The 18799-nt window shown below is 46.8% G+C and overlaps 1 protein-coding gene across 3 annotated transcripts in view; it reads left to right on the top strand.

The window, feature by feature from the left end:
- The first annotated feature begins 6644 nt into the window (after window positions 1–6644).
- Window positions 6645–18799, top strand: part of foxo6b (forkhead box O6 b) — a 34878-nt gene continuing 22723 nt past the window's right edge. Inside the window, exons 1-2 of one of the 3 annotated variants that reach the window (XM_069195502.1) lie at window positions 6645–6853; window positions 8685–9207. In XM_069195502.1, the coding sequence (XP_069051603.1) occupies window positions 8710–9207 (498 nt within the window). In that variant the 5' untranslated portion in view covers window positions 6645–6853; window positions 8685–8709. Of the gene's footprint in view, window positions 6854–8418; window positions 9208–18799 lie in introns of all 3 variants that reach the window. The other 2 variants (XM_069195501.1, XM_069195500.1) reach the window with 2 other exon arrangements.

Here is an 18799-nt window from a genome sequence, read left to right as displayed (position 1 = left end):
AATCTTAGCAGAAACCACGGAACACACAACATGCATATGAAACAGGAAGTGACAGAGTAAGAGGAAAGCTGAGATGGGGAGCTACCCCTTCGGTGCCCTCACTCACAGGAATCGTCTGTGGTGGGCTTTCTGGAGCAGTCCCGGGAGGTGAGTGATGTGCTGTATTGTTTAGTGACATATTCCATCAAAATAAAAAATAGAAACACAACTTCCTTGGAAACAGTCACAATTCCACCCAAACAAACATTATATGGATTATGTTTTTAGTCAGGTAAATATACAAAATATTACTGTAAGCACAGTTCACGTAAAGCATGAAATACTTGATGTAGTGTTGAGAAATGCTCTTATAGCACAAAAAACAATACAATGAAACATTCATTTATATATGAAGAGTTAACCCTAAATTAGCTATTTAAATGGTAGAATAACAGAAACCTCCTGCTAGCAACCTCACCTCAATCCAAATGCCTTAACCTAGTTATTTCTGAAGAGATACTCCATTGAACTACAGGGGGAAGTAACTGCAGGTTTCAGAAATTAGGCTTAGAAAATTAAAAGCATTGTCCTCTATAGATGGGAACCACTGAATATCAGAGGCTAGAAGACTTGACCTGCAGCATAGTTTTATAATGCTGTGCTTTTAACTCGCTTTCTCCCACAGTTTCCCCGGGTCTCATGCTTCGCTTTTCCGGGAAATCTGCTTTTATCCTTGAAGGACAGCCAGGAAGTCACAGTAACACGCAAGAAGGAAGAGCAGCGGATTGAAGGGGCAGGTTGTATTCTCCATATCTTCCTTTCTCCGTAGTTGGGCCTTTGTAGATTGTTTTTCGTGTTAATTTTCCCAAGTAGAAAAGGTTTCCCGGAGCTGTAGGAGAGGAAATGAGTTGATGAAATATGTTGGAGTCGCACCAATGTCCAGAAAGGCATGATGCCAAACAGTTTTGCTTCCTCCAAACACTTCTCCACGGAAAGCTTAGTTTTCAGGAACTGTTTTAAGTGGGCATGACAAATAGAAATGTAACAATTCTATATTTTAAAATACGGTATATATTACAAAATTCCTTCAACATGTCCTTTAAATGTTGGGTACAGTGGTGCACTGGTTAGCATTGCTGTCTCGCAGCTTGGGGCCCTGGGTTCAATTAAAAAACTTCTTCTTCTTTCTTCTATCTTGTTTTCCGCACGGTTTATCTCGATTTTGGCTTCTAACAAATACAGTGATTCAGTACAGATTGGATCAATAACCGCAAAGTTCTCAGGGTTTGTGCTAGAAGGAAGAGAAAGTTTCTCGACTGTGTGTCCCTATTCATTTTTTGTGTCATTAACTAATGTCTGGGTTCTTACTTGGTTAACATAAATTAGCTTGCAAGTCTAACTTATGTATTGCATTTCCTATGGCTTCCACTACAGGGAAGGCAAGGGAGAACCACAGGAGGAAGTCCGAATGTCAGGCCGGCCTTCTCTGCTGCAGATGTTGAATAAAGTCCCGATTGTTTTTGGTGCTCCCAATTCTCGACTGGGAATTGTTGAATTCCTTCTCGTCTGTGCCATCGCGAACCCATATGTTTGTCTGCTCTGGGCTGCAGCCCAAGCCCAGGGAGGAGAAACATTCCTCGGATAGACACTGATTTCCTCCGGGCAAAACATCTACGTCTCGACTCCCACAGTATCCACACCCCCCAAGCCACACCAGAACAACATGGACCGTTTTTATGGCTTTATGTAACAGGCAGAGGGCAAGCGAGGAGGGGGACAGGGCTGATGGAAAAGAGGGATTCATTGCCTAAGAGTGAGAAACAAAGGGAAAAAAGGAAGAGTGGGATTATATGAAGGAAGTGGGATGGAGAGATTCTTCTTAAAATATAAAACAAGTGCATTTGTTCTATTTGATTATTCAGCAATCCCCTACCTTTTTCTGTCTGTACCAACATTGAGGCATTACTTTCATTATTTTGTAACTTACCTATCCGGATGAAACGACTTTAATAGGTTCTGAAATAGTCTTGCCTTTCATTTTGTTTTTGATTTTTAATGACCTCTTCCTCTTTGTTAGCGCCAGCTTTTCCTGAGAATCATATCGGCGCCCCCCACTCTGAACGCAGTTCTGCTCAATGTAGAATAACGTACCGTGATTACAAAGTTCAGGACTGACTTCATTAACACAGGTTGTAAAGCCAGTATGGCAATACTGCAGCATGAGTCTCACAGGACTAAGCCACCATCACTAACTGTAATGTGGCTCCAGTCAGTTTGGAGACATTTCAGAAAGCAGCCACATCAAAGGGACGCTTTATTTGTTCCTTGCATTTCATTTCTTGCGTAATGCTTTCTGGGATGCCTCTTAGTCACTATCTGTTGTTGCTTTTGCTAAAGATGCCGTCTTCCAGTCCAGCAGCTCCAGCAGAAATACACATTTTCTGTTCAACATAGAAAAGTGTCCTCACCACTTTAGGGGATAACAGTATATGAGTGCTGCACTGTTTTTCCAGCATGCTTCATCGGTTCCGTAGCACTGCAATGGTAATTCATTTCTCTGCTGTTTTACTCCTGAGTGGCTCGTTGGCTTTGTAGTCAGAGCTGCTGCCTCTCGGCTCTCAGGTGGTGAGTTTGATTCTGGACTGGGATGGCTGCTGTGTGATGTTCATCACACCCATCAGAAACATACTGAGTGGGTCATCTGATGTCTCCTAATTGTCTCTGTGCGCTTGATGGCCTGGCTTGCTATCCAGAGTGGAGTGCATCCTAGTGCAGTGTGGAATAGGCTCCACATTGCCATAATTGAAATAATAAGCAGGTCTATAAGTAGTTTTTGACAGTGGATGAATGATTGATATGGTAGAAACTGTTTTTGATGAGGCTTGCAAATGGAAGCTATTTAGATTCACTTTTTGATAGAGATGTTGGATGCATGTGAGAGACGTGCACACAGCACGTGACCTCTTTAGACGGCCTGTAAAGACCCCTCTGAATTTTTAACTTCACCCTGTCTTATTCACGTGTTACAAACGCTCATTGCTTTCTTTCTTGGAGGCCTTTTGTAAGCTCTAAGGCTACTACCTCTCCATTCCCAGCTCTCGTCCTGATTTCTGTGCTGAGATAGAAGCAGAGATCTGGGGTTACCAGTCAGATTTCTCTCAGCCTTTTTTGTTTGGAACGAAGGGGTTCATTTGGTACACAATAAATATATATATATAACAGTGCAGAAGCTAATCTGTGTGCAAGTGTGTTATACTGTATGTGGAATTCATTTACTTTTAAATGAATTATAAATAGTGGACAAGATGGCATCCATATGCAAAGAATCTTATCCAGGGCTGTTGCCGGTGGTGGTGCAGTAGTGCAGGGTTGTGCCTGTGGCGTCACCATGCCTCAGGGCTGACTCCTGCCTCAGGAATGTCTGGTATGAGCCTCCCAAGACAGAGTGCCTTAGGGCTCTCCACTTCGACACACTGCGCGGCCTCCACACATCCAGTGGTTTAAATAGATCCTTTCCACCGTTTCTCCTTTTGTGTTATTCCTTTCTTGTTCTCTGCGCTCCTGTTTGTGTGTGTGTGTGTGTGTGTTGCACTTTGGGATAAGAAGGCTGCAGAACTGCAGGTTTTCAGGAGCTTCCTGGAGTCAGACCGTGAGGAGCATCATGGGGTGGGAATTGGGCATAAGCAGGCTCCAGTGCAGCAATTCTTTTGTTTGGTTATCAAACATCAAACAAAGCCTTTCTTTGACTATCTTCTGTGATATTGGTGTGCACCAGTCCCTAGAGAGCAATGTGAAGCCTGCTCACAAGCTATGTTTGCCCAACAGTGCACTCTACAAACACCATACACATTCTAGATGGGTATTGGTGTGGCATGTGAGTCTTGATCCTTCTCTGTGATGACAGAATTCAGTATGCAACGCTGTTGTGTGCTTTTTTAGGTCACTTTCCCCCATTACCTTAACTTGCTATTACTTTTAAGAAGCTTGAGGTTCTTCAATCAATCAGGTAATAGTATGCATGCTTTCATCACATGATGCTGTGTGATATTGTGCCCGTGTGTGTGTGTAATGTTTCGTAACTCAATGTGTACATGAAAAATGCATTAAATAGCTCACTGGAGGTGTTGGAGATGGTGTCTCTGTCATTGCAGGGTTGTGACCAGCTGTTTTTTTTCTCTGGGGTTTAGGTGGTGATATGGTGCTTTAGGTCTGTGTGTGGTACAGTACATTACTTTCTGTGTGGGTCGCTGCAAGAACTTCAGGGGTTTTACAGGAAAGTACAGCAAGTGTCCCGGAGCCACAACACGTCTTGTCAACAGCAATCCTTAATCCCTGGGCTGGGCTCAGGCAGGTACCAGAACAGAGGCCAGGAAAGCCCCCAGTGTGTCTTGACATGTGTGTATATGAGAGAGATAGAGGGATTTAAGGTAGTCAGAGTGAGTCACCCACACACAGATGCATTCCACACCACCCACCTCACTCCCCGAGCACAGCACACAGGTACGCTCACCTGCTCTGCGTTTTTCTGTACGTGGTGCTTCAAAGAGTAAACACAACCTAGCCTGCCAAAAAAATGACTTATGGTATACCAAGTGGGTGCCGTGCCAGATTGTACAGGTGTATGCAAACCCAATTAGAGAAAGAACAAAGAGACAGGTGCTGTCTGTGGCACAGGAATAAGGACCTATGGTTTCAAGGTTGCCTACTGGCACTAAATATATTTGATAATGGCTCTTCTACGCAGGCTACTACTTGTTTATATAAGCTGGTACCAAACCTGCTGTGCAATAGTTTGGGTTATTTTTAAGTTGTTAAATTTACTTAAGACATGACCCCGTGATAACAATTTGGATATGGTGAAAAGGTCTTTGGAAAGCAAAGTGGAAGATAGTGTTCTAAAAGTGCTTTCCCACAAAGTCACCCATCAAATCAAGGCTGTGTTCAAGGCAAGGGGTTACCTGGGGTCTAACAAACTTAACAGCCTTCACTTAAATGTAATGCCTTGTTGGCTTGACTTGAAAAAGTACTTCCTGGCCTGTGTTATTCCCAACCTGCAGAAGAAGGGTGTGGAGCTGTGTGTTGTGAGGTCTACTCCCCCCTGTCTGAAGGCTTCAGCAGGGGTTCCTTCAGTTTCAGACAACTTAGACAACTTAAATAGCACCCAGCCAACCTAAACTACTGAAGAGTAGGTAAGATATTTAGCCTCAGCTGACTCCTATCCAGAACAAGACCATCCTGACTTCAGTCATCGCGCTACAGTAAAGTGATGATGCTGTGTGTGCTCACTTGATTTACTGAGGCGTGCAAAAAAAATCGTATTGTCACTGTTTGCTCCCTTAAATAAGGTTCGTCCATGAACACACTCCCAATTAACAGCAGGAACAACAGAAATAGTGTGTCATGGACCCAAGCCACATCTCTATTCTAATCGTCCATTCTACTTAAAAACCTGTGCCTAAAAACTCCACCAGTCAATTTATCCCAGATTAGCCTCAGCTCTCGTCTTTGTCCCCACAGACAAGACAATCATGGAGGACAACCAAGCTAAGCTATGGGATATGCCTACTGTCAGCCATGACTTAACTTCTAGAGACCCTTTGAAACCAGAGTGAACATGGAAAGCAGTGAGCAAAACTGCTCAGTGTCACCTGTCAATCTACTGTACCTTAGATACCCAAAATAAGGGCGCTATAAATGTAGCATTTGATGCTATCTACTAGTGTCTGTTTTCAGTGGAGTAAACTTTTTTTTTCACAATGCGGTACATGGAAACTTTTAAACAACACAAAACATTTGACTTGATTTGATGCAAGCCAATGGCCATTCCCAGTATAGAAGAAAGCTATTGAGCAAAGCACAGAAAGGGTTATTTCAAGTATTTGTAAGTATCAATGTTGAGGCCCATATTAACAAGCCCTCTGCCTTAAAACATCAACCTTTGTTTGTCTGTTAAAGCACGCTGTGATAAGCGCTTTATGCGTTTCAGTACCAAAGCTAGTTTCCACGCAAGCGCGGAGGCGAGAGTAAAATGACATTTTATGTGGTGTTTTCTTTGGTAAAACTATACTTAACAGGGCGAATAGTTGTATCCCAGTCCGCGTATTGATTTAACAGCTTACTGTACTTCTTACTGCTCAAGAAAGTATCGAAATGCTGGAAGAGCGAAGGACGGTATTACTATGTGTAAGTATATTCCTTTCAGACAGCGCGGAGGGGCGCGAGTTATTGTTTTGACTCTTGCTGCGTTTTAAATCCTTTTAAAGCCCAATGCAGTGATCAGGGAAGTCGGTCCCCATGGGTCATTTCTGCCTGAAAATCGAGGGTTCACGAAAGACGACTTGGCCGGCTGGCTAAAGTTCCTGTTTTCATTCTTTTGGGTGGGAGTCACGCTGCATTCTTGTTACAACTTAACTGCGGTGCCTAAAAATCTACTTTCTGAAGCCGCAGGCCCATGTGTTTCGAATTATCCCCCGTGTTTGTTCTTATTTACTACATATTTTGTCTCTCTCTTTTTTTTTTTTACATTTCTATGTTGTGAAAGACTTGAGACTAGTTTAGTCATGATGAAAACACTCCACGGCGGAGCATTTGAGGTTACGGTCGCCCCTGACAACCAACTGTCAATAGTAAATGAGTGACGTCACCGCTGGGGGGATTTTCCACCAAAAAAAATATACAGCGAAATGCGTGGCAAAGGTCTCCGCCCCATCTGACGCAATGCCAGCCAATGGACGGATGCAAGTGTCAGACGATGACCAATCAGCTCACAGGACCGGCCTTGTGGGTCCTCCCGGTTGTCCTTAGAGCCCAATGAGGAGGCGGGCGCTGTGGTCGCGGCGTGGGCGGAATCCCCTCGGTCAATGTAGCAATCTGAGTGAGTAACACACGTGGGTCAAACACGGGCTGCTATTGAATGTGACATCCACAACAAACCCACCCGGTTCTTGAGAGCAAGAGGCAGACAGGCACGCAGGCGGCGCAACAGTTACTACACGCACAGAGCCCGGCGATTGCTCTTTCTGTTAACTGTGTCACAACCCCTGGTGCCGTCTTTCATTCTCGTAATTAGTATCGGGTATCTAGACTGGACCAAAACCAGTCAGCCCACGCCCTCTTCCATCATCTTGCACCCCGCCCGAGTGGCTGAGGTTTTCGGAGAGCTGGATGACCTGTTTCCCTGGGGCCCGGTACTGTTACGGCAGAGCCCGGTTCGGTGTCCCGCCGGCCAAGGGAAACTACGGGTCATTGCGACCAGTGGGAAGGGCAGCTCCCGCACCGAGCGACTGACTCACCGCAACAGGTGGCGAGATCGACACACTTGTTGGAAGCGGGACTAACAGTACCTGGGTGGGGGCGAATGGAGAAATATAAGCAGATAATACAATAAACGGGTGTACGCACGCTGCCTGCGAAGGCGTCAGGCTGTTATTTTTAAACTCGCAGTTCAGAAGTATTAGCTGAGACCCGGCTCTCAAGTCCGAGGTTCTTAACAGCCATCGGTAAGCAGGTTAGTTGTAATTCTTTACAGGGGAGGTGCTTGAGCGAGACCTGGCCACTGGACTTCGCGGCGTCTGGGGCGCATTTCCCGACCCACTGCGAGGTGTTGATCTGCAACAAGAGCAGGAGAAGGAGATCAGCCCCTAATCATTCCCTTTTGCCCCTGTTGCCACCGTGCCGTGCGGAGTAGGGGCGCTAGCGTGGCTGATCGCCTTTTTCCCCCCCCCTGCGAAACCTGTTCTGTAGGGGGAGTGATTCTGTGACTGCTTCGCCCGGTTATTGGATAGCAAGCTGTATTAAACGCCAAAAGCCCCGGCGCGTCATTTTCTTACTACTGCGAAGCTGGAGTGAACGAACGGGGAAAAGGGGGCTCATAAAAATAAAAAAGAGAGAGCTACAATACCATAAGTAAGAATTATAAAAAGGACTGTCTGGTGGGGAACTGGAAGGCAAAGGGAAGGAAGAGCACTGGGGCTGCGCGGCTGATTTCGTCTGGAATTCTGCCGCTTTATAAATGATTCATGCGACCTGATTTTTTAAGAGAGTAATTGTGCTCGCAGTGGGATATTATCAGTTGCGCGCGTGTGTGTGTAGCGGGGGTACAAATCGCCCGAAAAGACGAGTCTTTTTTTTGTTAGACGTGGGAAATTGGAATCAGCCCCCATTTTTTGAGGGGCGGGGAGGGGGTGATAAAAAAAACTCCATCGATTTCCCCCTTTTCAGATTTTGGTCGAATTTCGTCTGTCTGTGATTATTGCTTAGCCCTGCTGTCATAGCGATCATCTGTTGCTGCACGGCTTGATTAGGAGAAGAAAAAAAAAGCCCTCCCTACTCTGATGCAGCCCTGGATTCGTGTCTCCAGTTGGGCATAACTGAGAGATGGATTGGCTGTACACAGCCTTTTAATTTTTCCTCTTTTCCCCCCTATTGTGGATCGCTCAGGCTAATGGAAACGGGAGAAAGACTATTATTGCTTTTGTTGCTACTATTATCCTTGCACGCTCGGTTCTGATATTGCGGGCTGGTCGCACAGAATGGTCTGTTCACACAGCTACCGGCTTTTCTGAGACAGTCTTCGCCGGCTTCTTGATCGCGACAGACTCGCAGCAGCTCCTGACGGGGATCGGACACCCCTTTTGTTTTGTCATCAACATTTAGAAAGGGACGCAAAGACCACACTCGGATTCATTTCGTGTCCACTTTCGCAGCCGGGTCCCGGACGCATCGGGATAAATGCTTATGATGGAGGAGGACAACGAACTGGAAGCGCATCAGGTTGAAATCGATTCGGATTTCCAGCCCCAGAGCCGGCCGCGCTCATGCACCTGGCCGCTGCCGTGCCCAGAAGACTTCCCCGGAGGGGAGGAGGAAAATGGAGCTTTCCCCGCGTCTTCCGTGAAGCAGGAGCCGGACAACGTGGCTGCCTGCAGGGCTGAGAGAAGCGGCGGCGCCCCGGCGGAGCACAAACACCCAGCCGGCGCCCCGGCACCCTCGGCCGCTGCGCTCCCTTGCCTGGCGGGGGCTGCGCTCGATGTAGCCGGTCAGCTGCGCAAGGCGAAGTCCTCCAGGCGAAACGCGTGGGGTAACCAGTCCTACGCGGACCTCATCACCAGGGCCATTGAAAGCACCCCGGAAAAGAGACTTACACTGTCACAGATATACGACTGGATGGTCCGATATGTACCTTATTTCAAAGATAAAGGCGACAGTAACAGCTCGGCGGGCTGGAAGGTAAGTTGCCTGTGTTACAGACGGCAACACTAATGCTATTGTATTCATAACAAGCATATACTGTATTCGAAATAATTATTTAATGGCAATGAATAATTCAATAACAGTAGTTTCGTGTTAACGCACACCGCAGCCTCAAAAATCGCCTTGTCTGCTATATGCAGACCTACACATTTTGTACAGTCTGGGTACTCGTATTGTTAGCAGTCCCTCCAGACTGTGAAACCGCCGGTTTCCTAACCCGACACTGTCTGTTAAGAGAACATTAGACGCGCTGTTCTTTTTTCGTGGAGGGGAGGGGGGCAGAGAAGCGAGCTTCGTATTTTTAAAAATAAACCTTTGTCAGAATGAAACAATGAACAATTCTTACTAGAATGAAGGGGCTGGGCAACTCTGCAGCGGATTAGTGAATAACAATCCTAAGGCAGCTTTTGGCTGCACTGTACGGACACCAACAGCAGGTAGATGCCGGTATATCGTGTGTGACACCAGTGCGCCTTCGGTCATTTGGAGTTAGGTGCATCTCTCCGACCTCAGGCACACCGTTAGACTAAAACCAGGCTGGGAATTAAATATAGCGATTACGATTTCCACCTTAACTACAGATTCTGGTTTCATTCCTCGCGTGTTTAGCGCAGTGAGGGACAGCGGGTCATCCTGGGGACAGCTGGCGCTACCGGGGGTGACATTTTGACTTGGGTCAGCTCTGGAAGCCAAGCGAGAAAGCTGGGTTCCAGAACTGAGCGAGCCACCGCCGCCCGTCTCGTTCTGTAGCCTTGATTAACCCTGCTTGAACCTCGGCCAACTTTTTTTTAGAAGCAAATTGTGGGTGGGGTGTGTTGCGTGCGTGTGTTGTTAGACCCGCAGAGGTGAATTGTTTCGGTATCTTGCGAAAAGAACACAAAATTCACTTTAACAGAGCTTTTTTTGGGGGGGGACACACACGACTAAGTAATAGCGATAAAGCTAGCGAGGGTGTTTTTTAAAACAGAACTACTGGTCTGCCTACCCATCGATCTGCAGCGTTTTAAAACGTTTGAAAGAATATGTATGAGTGTCTATTCTATTTCAAATCCTTAATGTGATTTGAAGACTTTAGCTTGTCTTCTGCTTAAATGAACCAAGTTTTACCCCAAGTCCGGCTGTTCGCTCCCTCTGTACTCTTGGTAACTGGCGCTGTACAATACGCGTCGGATTGCTTAGTGGAATGCACCGTACAGTCTGCATTGTACACTTTCTAATACCTGTTGAGTATTCAATTATATATCCTCTGCGAATCTGTTTCGAGTCTGCTTGATGTGTGTTGTTAGCAAAGTTGTGTAGGGAAACGTACAGGTACCTATCTTTCTCAGAAAGACAATGGTACAGTACCTACCCTATCGCAGATGTGTCAAAATGTCAGGAAGGTGGCTTTTCAGAGTACAAATGCCTATTCTTCCGTCTAAAGTACTGCATGAGTCTGGAGACCCTTTGTGAAATTCCCAGGTTCTTAAGCCCAGACAGCTATTGTAGATGTACGATGTAGATCTACAATGTACAGTTTGTACAGATGTACAATTCTGCTGAGAACTGCGCAGTCATTTCAGATACAGTCTGTCTTTGAGATTGTGAGGCAGACTGAGGAATCCACAAGGCTCCGTCCGCAGAACTAGGTGAGCCAGGAGTCCAGAGGTGGCGGGTCTGTGTCCAAAACGAGGAGTCCTGAGTGCTGAACTATCGGTGAGCTGGATGGTGAAGGAGTGCTATCCTGGGAGACCCAGAGGTGTCACTCAGCAGTGACTCCTCTGTCTCGGTGTCCATCGTCTGGACAGTAGCACATTGGTGTTTCGTTCTTTCAGGAGGCCCTGAAACAAGAGGTTGTTAGATGTGGGCCAGCAGTTTGGGTTTGTAAATTTGGGATGACTAGCAAGTGAGGAAGCCTGGTTTCCTGCAGGATGTTCGATTGAGGAGGCATGCAGCACCATAAATAAAGAACGACAGGCTTTGCTTTTAAAGGTAGAGTCAGGGACCAAGGGGTTGAGCTTTTTTGAGAAGATGGGAGTGTGGAGGAAAAGTGAAAATTTGTCACTACATTTTAGGGACCCATCCCACTCTTCTCCTGTCCCCATAGCCTGTTAGCTTCGCACAGAGTGTCCATCCTTGAGCGTGCAGGTGGGGTTGTGGAAGTAGTGGGCTATTGTGAGAGAGGCACTGCCTCCCCCATCATCCCTCTTCCTGCTTCAGGAACTGTGGGATTGTCCCAGGATGGCCCGGCCACGTTGTCCTCTCGGCCGAACGCGTGACTCGAAATGTGCTTCTTTCTCACAGTTGCGGGAGAGACTGTGCTGCAGAGCAGGAGTATGGCGTACCTTTGGCACAGTCAAAGAGGCGTCCCGCCCTAAGATTAATTATTTGGAAGCCACAAGCTTTTCCATAAAAAACGTCCCTTCAGTACTTTGGGCTGCCACTAGCCCGTTCTCTCCATGTTGGAATTCCTGAGGTCTCTTGGGGACGGGACTGGGTTAGCCTGGGTGGACGGTGTGGCTTGGAGCAACGTCCACAGGCATCTGCTATTGTTGTCAGGAGGCTGTAGCTTATCCATTTGAACATGATTTGGTGGCTTTCATTTACGGTGAAGGAGGCCGGATTGCTCGTGATGACATTCGAATTGTCTCACGTGTCCATAGAGCGCCTGTCCTGTAGCAGCCATCCTGTGTGATCAGGGCGATCTATCTGCCTGTCCACCTAGAAAACATCTGCAAAATAAATCTTTCTGCAAAAATGCACAGGCCGCGGGAGCTCTGCGTCTTGTCCACTGCGAAGGTTCACTGCAGGCAGTGGGAAGCCTGTCTATTTACAAGGCAGGTCCGCTCCCCAGGGGAGGTGAGATGTGCTGCGCTGAGGGGTGTGCGTGTCACACCTGCAGGACGTGCTGCGCTGGGGGCTGCGCTGGGGGCCGTGGTCAGTGGCTGAGAGCCGCAGGGGAGCCGAGCCAGGCTGCGCACTGCTGGCTCCGCTCAGCGGGTTTCTGAGAAGCACACCGAGTTCCTTGGGCCCAGACTCAAGACTGCAGGGAGCTGAGCAGTGTGTGAAAAACTGCCTTAGTTATCACTACCATGTGTGCCCCTCCACAGGGCTTAATGCACCACAGACAGAGAGAGGGAGTTCACTGTGGGATCTTATTACATAGTGTCTGGACATCGGCCAAGCTTATACACACTGCTGGGGCACTTTATTAAGAGCTTATATTTATGAGTGTGTATGCATATGTAGATGGATATCTATCCACCTATCTATCATCATTTGTGTTCTGTTTTGATGCCTTGTTGTGCTGCATGGATCACCAGTCATATCACTCAGTCATCTTCATTTCCACAGCGGTGCAGGGTCCTGCTCAGGCCAGCAGACTGAGATCTCCTATGAAGGCGTTCACGACAGGCTGGATGTAAGCCTCCAAAAAGCGCGGGTCCTAATAAAATGGCCAGACAGTTAATTGGCCTTGTTTACTGTGCTTGGAACAAACCAGCTAATTATAGCGCAATGGATTAAGAGTACTGTGCCATAGTAATCCCTGCAATTAGTCTTATTGCCTATTATACAGTATTTACAGAAATAGAATCACTGGTTTACTGTGTTTTTTGTATTTTATCCATGCATAATTTTGTAAAATGCATGCGTGTTCTGAAGCAGAGAGCTCAATGCTGTATGCGTATCTGGAGATTCAATGCAGCAGTGGAATTTACAGAGATGCTCCGGTTGTTGTGGGGGAACCTCACGCAGGATCTCGGAAACACAGCCTTGCTGTCTCGAGTGCACGGGCATTTGGCTCACGGCGTAGCCTCTCAGATCAGAGAAGTGCAGTTCCAGGCCGCCTCTCACTCGGAACACATTGAGGCAATGGTGCTAGCTCTGTCAAATTGCCCTTGAAATGGAGCATGTGAAAACTAGGCAAACTGGATACACAAGAAACATATAAGGCAAGAGAAATGCTCAATTACCAGCCAATTTTACTATAAATAATTTAGCAGGGATGAACTAGAACTGGCCCTGTGGTAACTATCTGACACCAAAAACCCTACCAGTGTAGTCGCTGGCATAATTACTAATACTGGCCCAGCAGTGGGAGGTAATCTGAGAATAGGCCTCCTCTCTTTAGTGTGAGATCTGCATCCCATCTTCGTGACAGTTCCAGAAAGCCTTCCACAGTGTTAATGAGGGGTTTGACACAATGCTGTCTCAGAGGATCACTCAGCACACTGAGGTTATTTTCAGAGCCTGTCGAGACATGGCACTTCCTTGGTAATAAGGGGTATTAAGATCTCTATTTAAAACAGGTAGCTAGCAGTAATAGCTCATCAGTGCCCGTGAGTTAATCCTGTCTGAAGACAGCCACTGTATTAAAGGACTACTTCATGTCAGCAGCATTTCCTTGTTCCTAAATTTCTTACTCCTTTTGTATTCCTTCCGCTGCCATTTCTTCAGGGATCTGTTATGCCACAAGCTAACTAGCTATTCCTGCAAAATCTAGAATGAGCTACAGAGCTCCCACTGTTGAATGAAAGCAGGAGATCTGAAATGAAAGACTTTCAGAGGACTTCTCTTTGGTTTACAATGCCGGATGAGTGGGGCTTCGCTATAGTGATTGTTTTTTTTCATGAGCACACTAACCTTTTAAAAACTATTTAAGACAAGACACACAGTTTGCATTCCCCAAAAAATTGGGGAAGGACCACAACTCAGATCAAACACGGAAGCACGCTCTTTTCAGAACGTCGACTGCAGAAATTATTGTTCTGCACGCGAGCGCACTTAATTTTGCAAGCAGAGCTCATTAGCAGTAAAGAAATAAAATCCGTCACGGTCAAACCAATGATAATGAGGAACAAGGTCTATAGGTGCACTTGAACCCCACCTCTTTCCTGCTTAGAACCCCCTGTTTTTTCAAAATGGGTTTGTGCCAGAATTCAATTCAAAAGTGTGAAGATTGACCCAAATGCTTTATGTCACAGAAAACAATCCAGGAGATCCCTAAACAGACCTTTGTATTGACTCTTGATTTTGAGTCCTTCCTCTGATTCATTCTGAGAATCCAGTCCGGTATAAAACAGTGTTGAAGATGGCTATACAAAGCACTGAATAATAGCTAGAGATAATCCCGTCTGAAGACAGGTAGTATATTAAGACCAGGGATTGCTATTCTGGGCAGAGGGGAGGCCTTTACTGGAGAGCTGCTATTTTTATCCAGCCTGAGTTCTAGGAAGACTAGGCTCTCAAGTACAGCCTAGCCTTAATCTGGGAAATATCTTCCGTAATGCTTATTTAAATGTGTTCTCCACTGTCACACGTGTACCACAGCAGGGCATTGTGCTGGCTTCATGGTTCCAGCACTTGGTATCTCTGCAGCTAACCCAACAGTGGCCCACCATGGAGTGCTTCTGTGTCAGTGAGGCTCAGGGTGGTGTGTCTGACGCGTTGCACATTTCTGCACTGTATTTTCTGAATCAGTCCGAGAGGGCATGACTCCCTGCTCACTGGGAGGCTGCGTGTTCAGTGCTAAGAGAGCATGTTGTTTTGCTCGTTTGCGTGTCTGTATGTTATTGTCTTGGCGTGTGCGAGTGGCAGAGTGCCAGTGCCATGCGTGGCACGCTGGGTGGCCGCGTGCCAGGGGATTGCAATGTGGGGCGGTGCTGGTGCCCGGCAGTAACTCAGACACAATAATCCGAAGCGACGGCACATTTATATAGAGGTTGTCTTTAGGTAAAACAGGGGGCAGAAGGGCACCGGGTCAAGAGTTCGTTCTGCTAGGCTCCTTGGCTGAAATTCTGCTGGAAGGGAGGGAGGGGAAGAGAACTAAACAGCTTGAGAGAGAGAGAGAGAGAGAGAAAGAGAGAGAGAGTACTGAGAAAGGGAGAGCAAGGATTTTAGCAGGATTTAGGAGCAGGCATTTTTTTAGCAAATTGCAATCAGCCGAGCTCCAACCGAGAGGAGAGGAGGGAAAGAGAATAAGAGATAGAATAATGAGCTGGGAGAGAGAAGGCAAGACAGTTGAGAGTGGTGCCTGGCAGAGAGTGGGGATGGAAGTAAAAAAAAGCAGGAGGAGAGGGAGAGAGACTGATGTTTGTGTTGATTAAACAGGGTTGCTTTAGTAAAATACCTCATCACCTGATTGGGCTTGTAGACACCTGCAGCTGGCTGATAATTGTACTCTGTCCTCTGGTCTCATTGTCTCATTATTGCCTTTCCAGTGATCGTCTCCGTGTGCATCACCCACACCAGCCTTGTGGGTCTTGCAGAGGACTGGCTTTGGATTGGTGTTGGGCGGCTTGTTTGTCTTTCTTTTTATCTGCTGTTTTCGAAGAGGGAGAAAAAGGCAGGAGGTGAACGAGGAAGGAAGAAGATAAGAAGAGTAGATGATGTGACAAATGGGGGGACGAAAGACGAATGAAGTAACCTCTAGTGGAGGAAAAAGAGAGAAGTTAGCCGTAGTAAAGAATGGGAGTAGGGGAACAGGGGAGAGTTCCAAGACTAACCGGCCCGTCACTGTATGTCAGTATGCAAGAAGAAACGAAAGGGTGGCGCATTTAAGACTGGGAATGGGAGGTCCTTCTGGAACACCACAAACAGCCAAGTTGGAGAAGTGATTGTCTCATACAGCCTGCAAGAAATGGCTGTTATGAGGCCTTTGGATTAATCATCTTCTAGAAACCACATGAGCCAGCTGAGATGAATGGCCTCCTCCCATTTCCAACCTTTCTAATGTTCTTATGTGTGCCAGTTGTGGAGTGAGCAAAGACAGGCCCTGACAGAATGGGCAGCCAGGCGTTGTGGAAGTCTGGAGGGACCAGCAGTGTGTGTCGGAGAGCTTAGAGGCTGTTAGTGATTCCCACGGCCACAGTAGCCGGAGCCCTCTGGATGCCCGCTAGCCTCTCCATCTGAGAGTGCTGTCTTCTGTCTGGACAGGGAATGAGACTCTGTGGATCGATCTGATCTGGGGAGACAGCATGACCGGAGAGAGTGAGAGTGAGAGAGAGCAGGGGAGCTTTGCCCTGTATAATTGAACAGTAATGGCTTAGATTCGAGGTGGCAAATGGTGCTTTATAAAGGTATCATAACTAAGCTGTTAACAAGGGATTTTACATTTAATACCATCTGTGAGAGTGACCCATGATTTGTTAATAGAAGAGCTGTTCATCTTTAACAGAGGTAACAATAAGCCCCAGGCTCGTGACAGTTTTAATGCTCTGTTAATTTATTCCAGATTCCAAAGATTCTGTAAAAAGCAAGGTTGTGCAACCTCAATCTTAAAGTGTTCACAATGGTAGGTGCTGTCAGCACTGGGCATCCGGTTGGCTGTCCTTCAACAGCACCTCTCAAGGGGTATGTGTGCTGAAGGTTTGAGCAGTATAATTAGCAAGAATCGCAGTAGCAGAGCAAGCAGGCCGGGCTTGAACTGAGGGATAAAGAGGGAACAGGGGATAAGGGCTGGACAGTATTCGCCTTATGATAAGAAGTTTCTCGGAAAGAAGAAATTGTTCACATGGGAAACAACCAGACTTGTGGAAGGATAAACCTTGGGCAATGAAACCTTGCCCGTGCCCCCCCCTCCAGAAGAATATTGCTTATCCTCATCCACCTCCCAGGTCCCAGTACTTCTCCCCTGTTAGAAACAGTACCAGTGCTACTGCCATGTGAAGCAGAAACAGCGATAGAAACAGTGGGTCCCTTCTTACATGCGAAGTGTGTTTTGGGGCTTTTGGGTATGAAAAGCCTTGTTCCAATGCCGGAAATGATCATTTGTTTTATTTGTAGTTCTACTACAGATCGTAGTACCTGCTGCCACAGTAATGGAAATAGTAGTAGTAGTATTTCACCGTGCTTCTGGATGCCAGTGGGAGAGGCTGCCAGCCTGGCACGGACTGTGTGGAAAGCCCTCTCTTCTGTTATTGTTATTACACAAAAGCACAGCAGAAGGAGCGAGAGAGTTCTTGTGCTGGCGTTCTTGGCAGAGGCAGCAGAGGGAGAGGGGAGTGAGAAACTGGAAATGATCCTTAAACCTCCTGCACCGAAACGTCAAGAACCACGAAACAAAAAGCCCAGCCGGCCCCCACGTGTGAAATCAGATCTTCGACGCGGACAAGGAGGGAGAAGTGGCTCCTGGTACAGGGGGTGGATCACAGTAAGAGTGATATACTGTAGCTAGTGACTGTATCATTGTGCAATGCACTGACTCCATGCACGCAGACTCTAGGTGGGAGGATATAGGTGTTGGCCATCATTGTTCGAGAGGTGGCCACACTAGTTCAAAGTAGGGTGCTTCAGTCTTCTTTGCTTCAGATCAAACAAGTGCCTATTTATTTTGTGCTGCTTTTTATTCTTTCCATTTCCCAAAGTGCTGCCCACCCATAAAGGCAAAGGAGGATCTCAGAAGAGATGCCTGAAGCTCCAATCAACTGCCTTTCGCTTTTGCTGGGCTAATTCTGAAGGGGCATGTCAAGCAAATCGCAGCAGATTCAGTGTGCTCTGTAAACGGCCTCTTAATGGCCTTCCCTGGCAGAACTGCAGGTCTGGAGCTCTGTAATATGACAGTCATATCGGATTAAGGGGAACAGTTCAATTTGATGGTCAAGCTCTAGCTGTGGCTTAAAACTGCGAAAAGCAGGAGGAAGGTTAATGCCAGAGGCTCCAACTGGGAAGTGGAAAACGCGCGTTCAGAATTTTATAAGGTGCAACGCACGTAGTAAACCAAATAGACAAAAATAATGATAATGATTAGCTCAGCACCACAGACATAAGTATCAGCTGTTTGCCTGTCTGTAGATTTATATTAGGACAAGTGGCAGTATGTCTGGTTGTTTGTTGCTTACAGCATCATAAAGCTGTTTTCTTGAAGAGAGCTCATCTGCAGTGGGGACACTGGGAAGCTCCCTATATACAGTATATGTAAAGACATGCCTCCTCCCCTTCTGCTCCTCCAACATGTCCCTCTGGTCCTTGTCTCCGTGTTAAGCTGGATGTAGATAATAGGTAAACTGTGTTAATCTACCTGAAATCAGATTCTCACTAAAACCTTTAGCCTGTCCATGAGCTTCCTCTCGGCTCTGAGATGGTTTTGGTTTTCCTCCTCCAGCCTCCTTCTAGCACAAGTTAAAATGTCCTTCATTTGGAAACTGCTGATCATCTCACAATGTGGGTTTGCATTCTCCGGCTTTGCCACCTCCCCCCTTCCCCACACACACCTTGATTTGAGGTCATCACTCTTTCAGGAGAAGCCTGTAAGAGTTCTCAATAAAGGCCATGCTATTGGATTTACTGCCTTACTGAAATGGTATAGTGCTCTCTGCACCACACCTTCTGAGTCTGGGCACCAAGGGAGCTGCAGTGTGCAATACCAGGGAAACTGGGCCAGGGCAGACCTTGATGCTGTGCCAGGCTTTTATCCCCAAGCCAAGGGGGTGGGGGGGTGGGTTTGGGGGTAGGAAAAGTAGAAAAAAACACTGGGCAGAACCTAAAAGGTCAATGAGGGCTGTAATAGACAATCTGTCTTATGCTCATAAACTCAATAAAAGAGGAATGAAAAGGATTATATATAACCTGCTTGGATGCTTAATTGGAT

The sequence above is a fragment of the Lepisosteus oculatus genome, chromosome 11, assembly GCF_040954835.1.
Source record: "Lepisosteus oculatus isolate fLepOcu1 chromosome 11, fLepOcu1.hap2, whole genome shotgun sequence".
NCBI lineage: Eukaryota > Metazoa > Chordata > Actinopteri > Semionotiformes > Lepisosteidae > Lepisosteus > Lepisosteus oculatus.
This window is presented reverse-complemented; position numbering and strand designations above follow the sequence as displayed.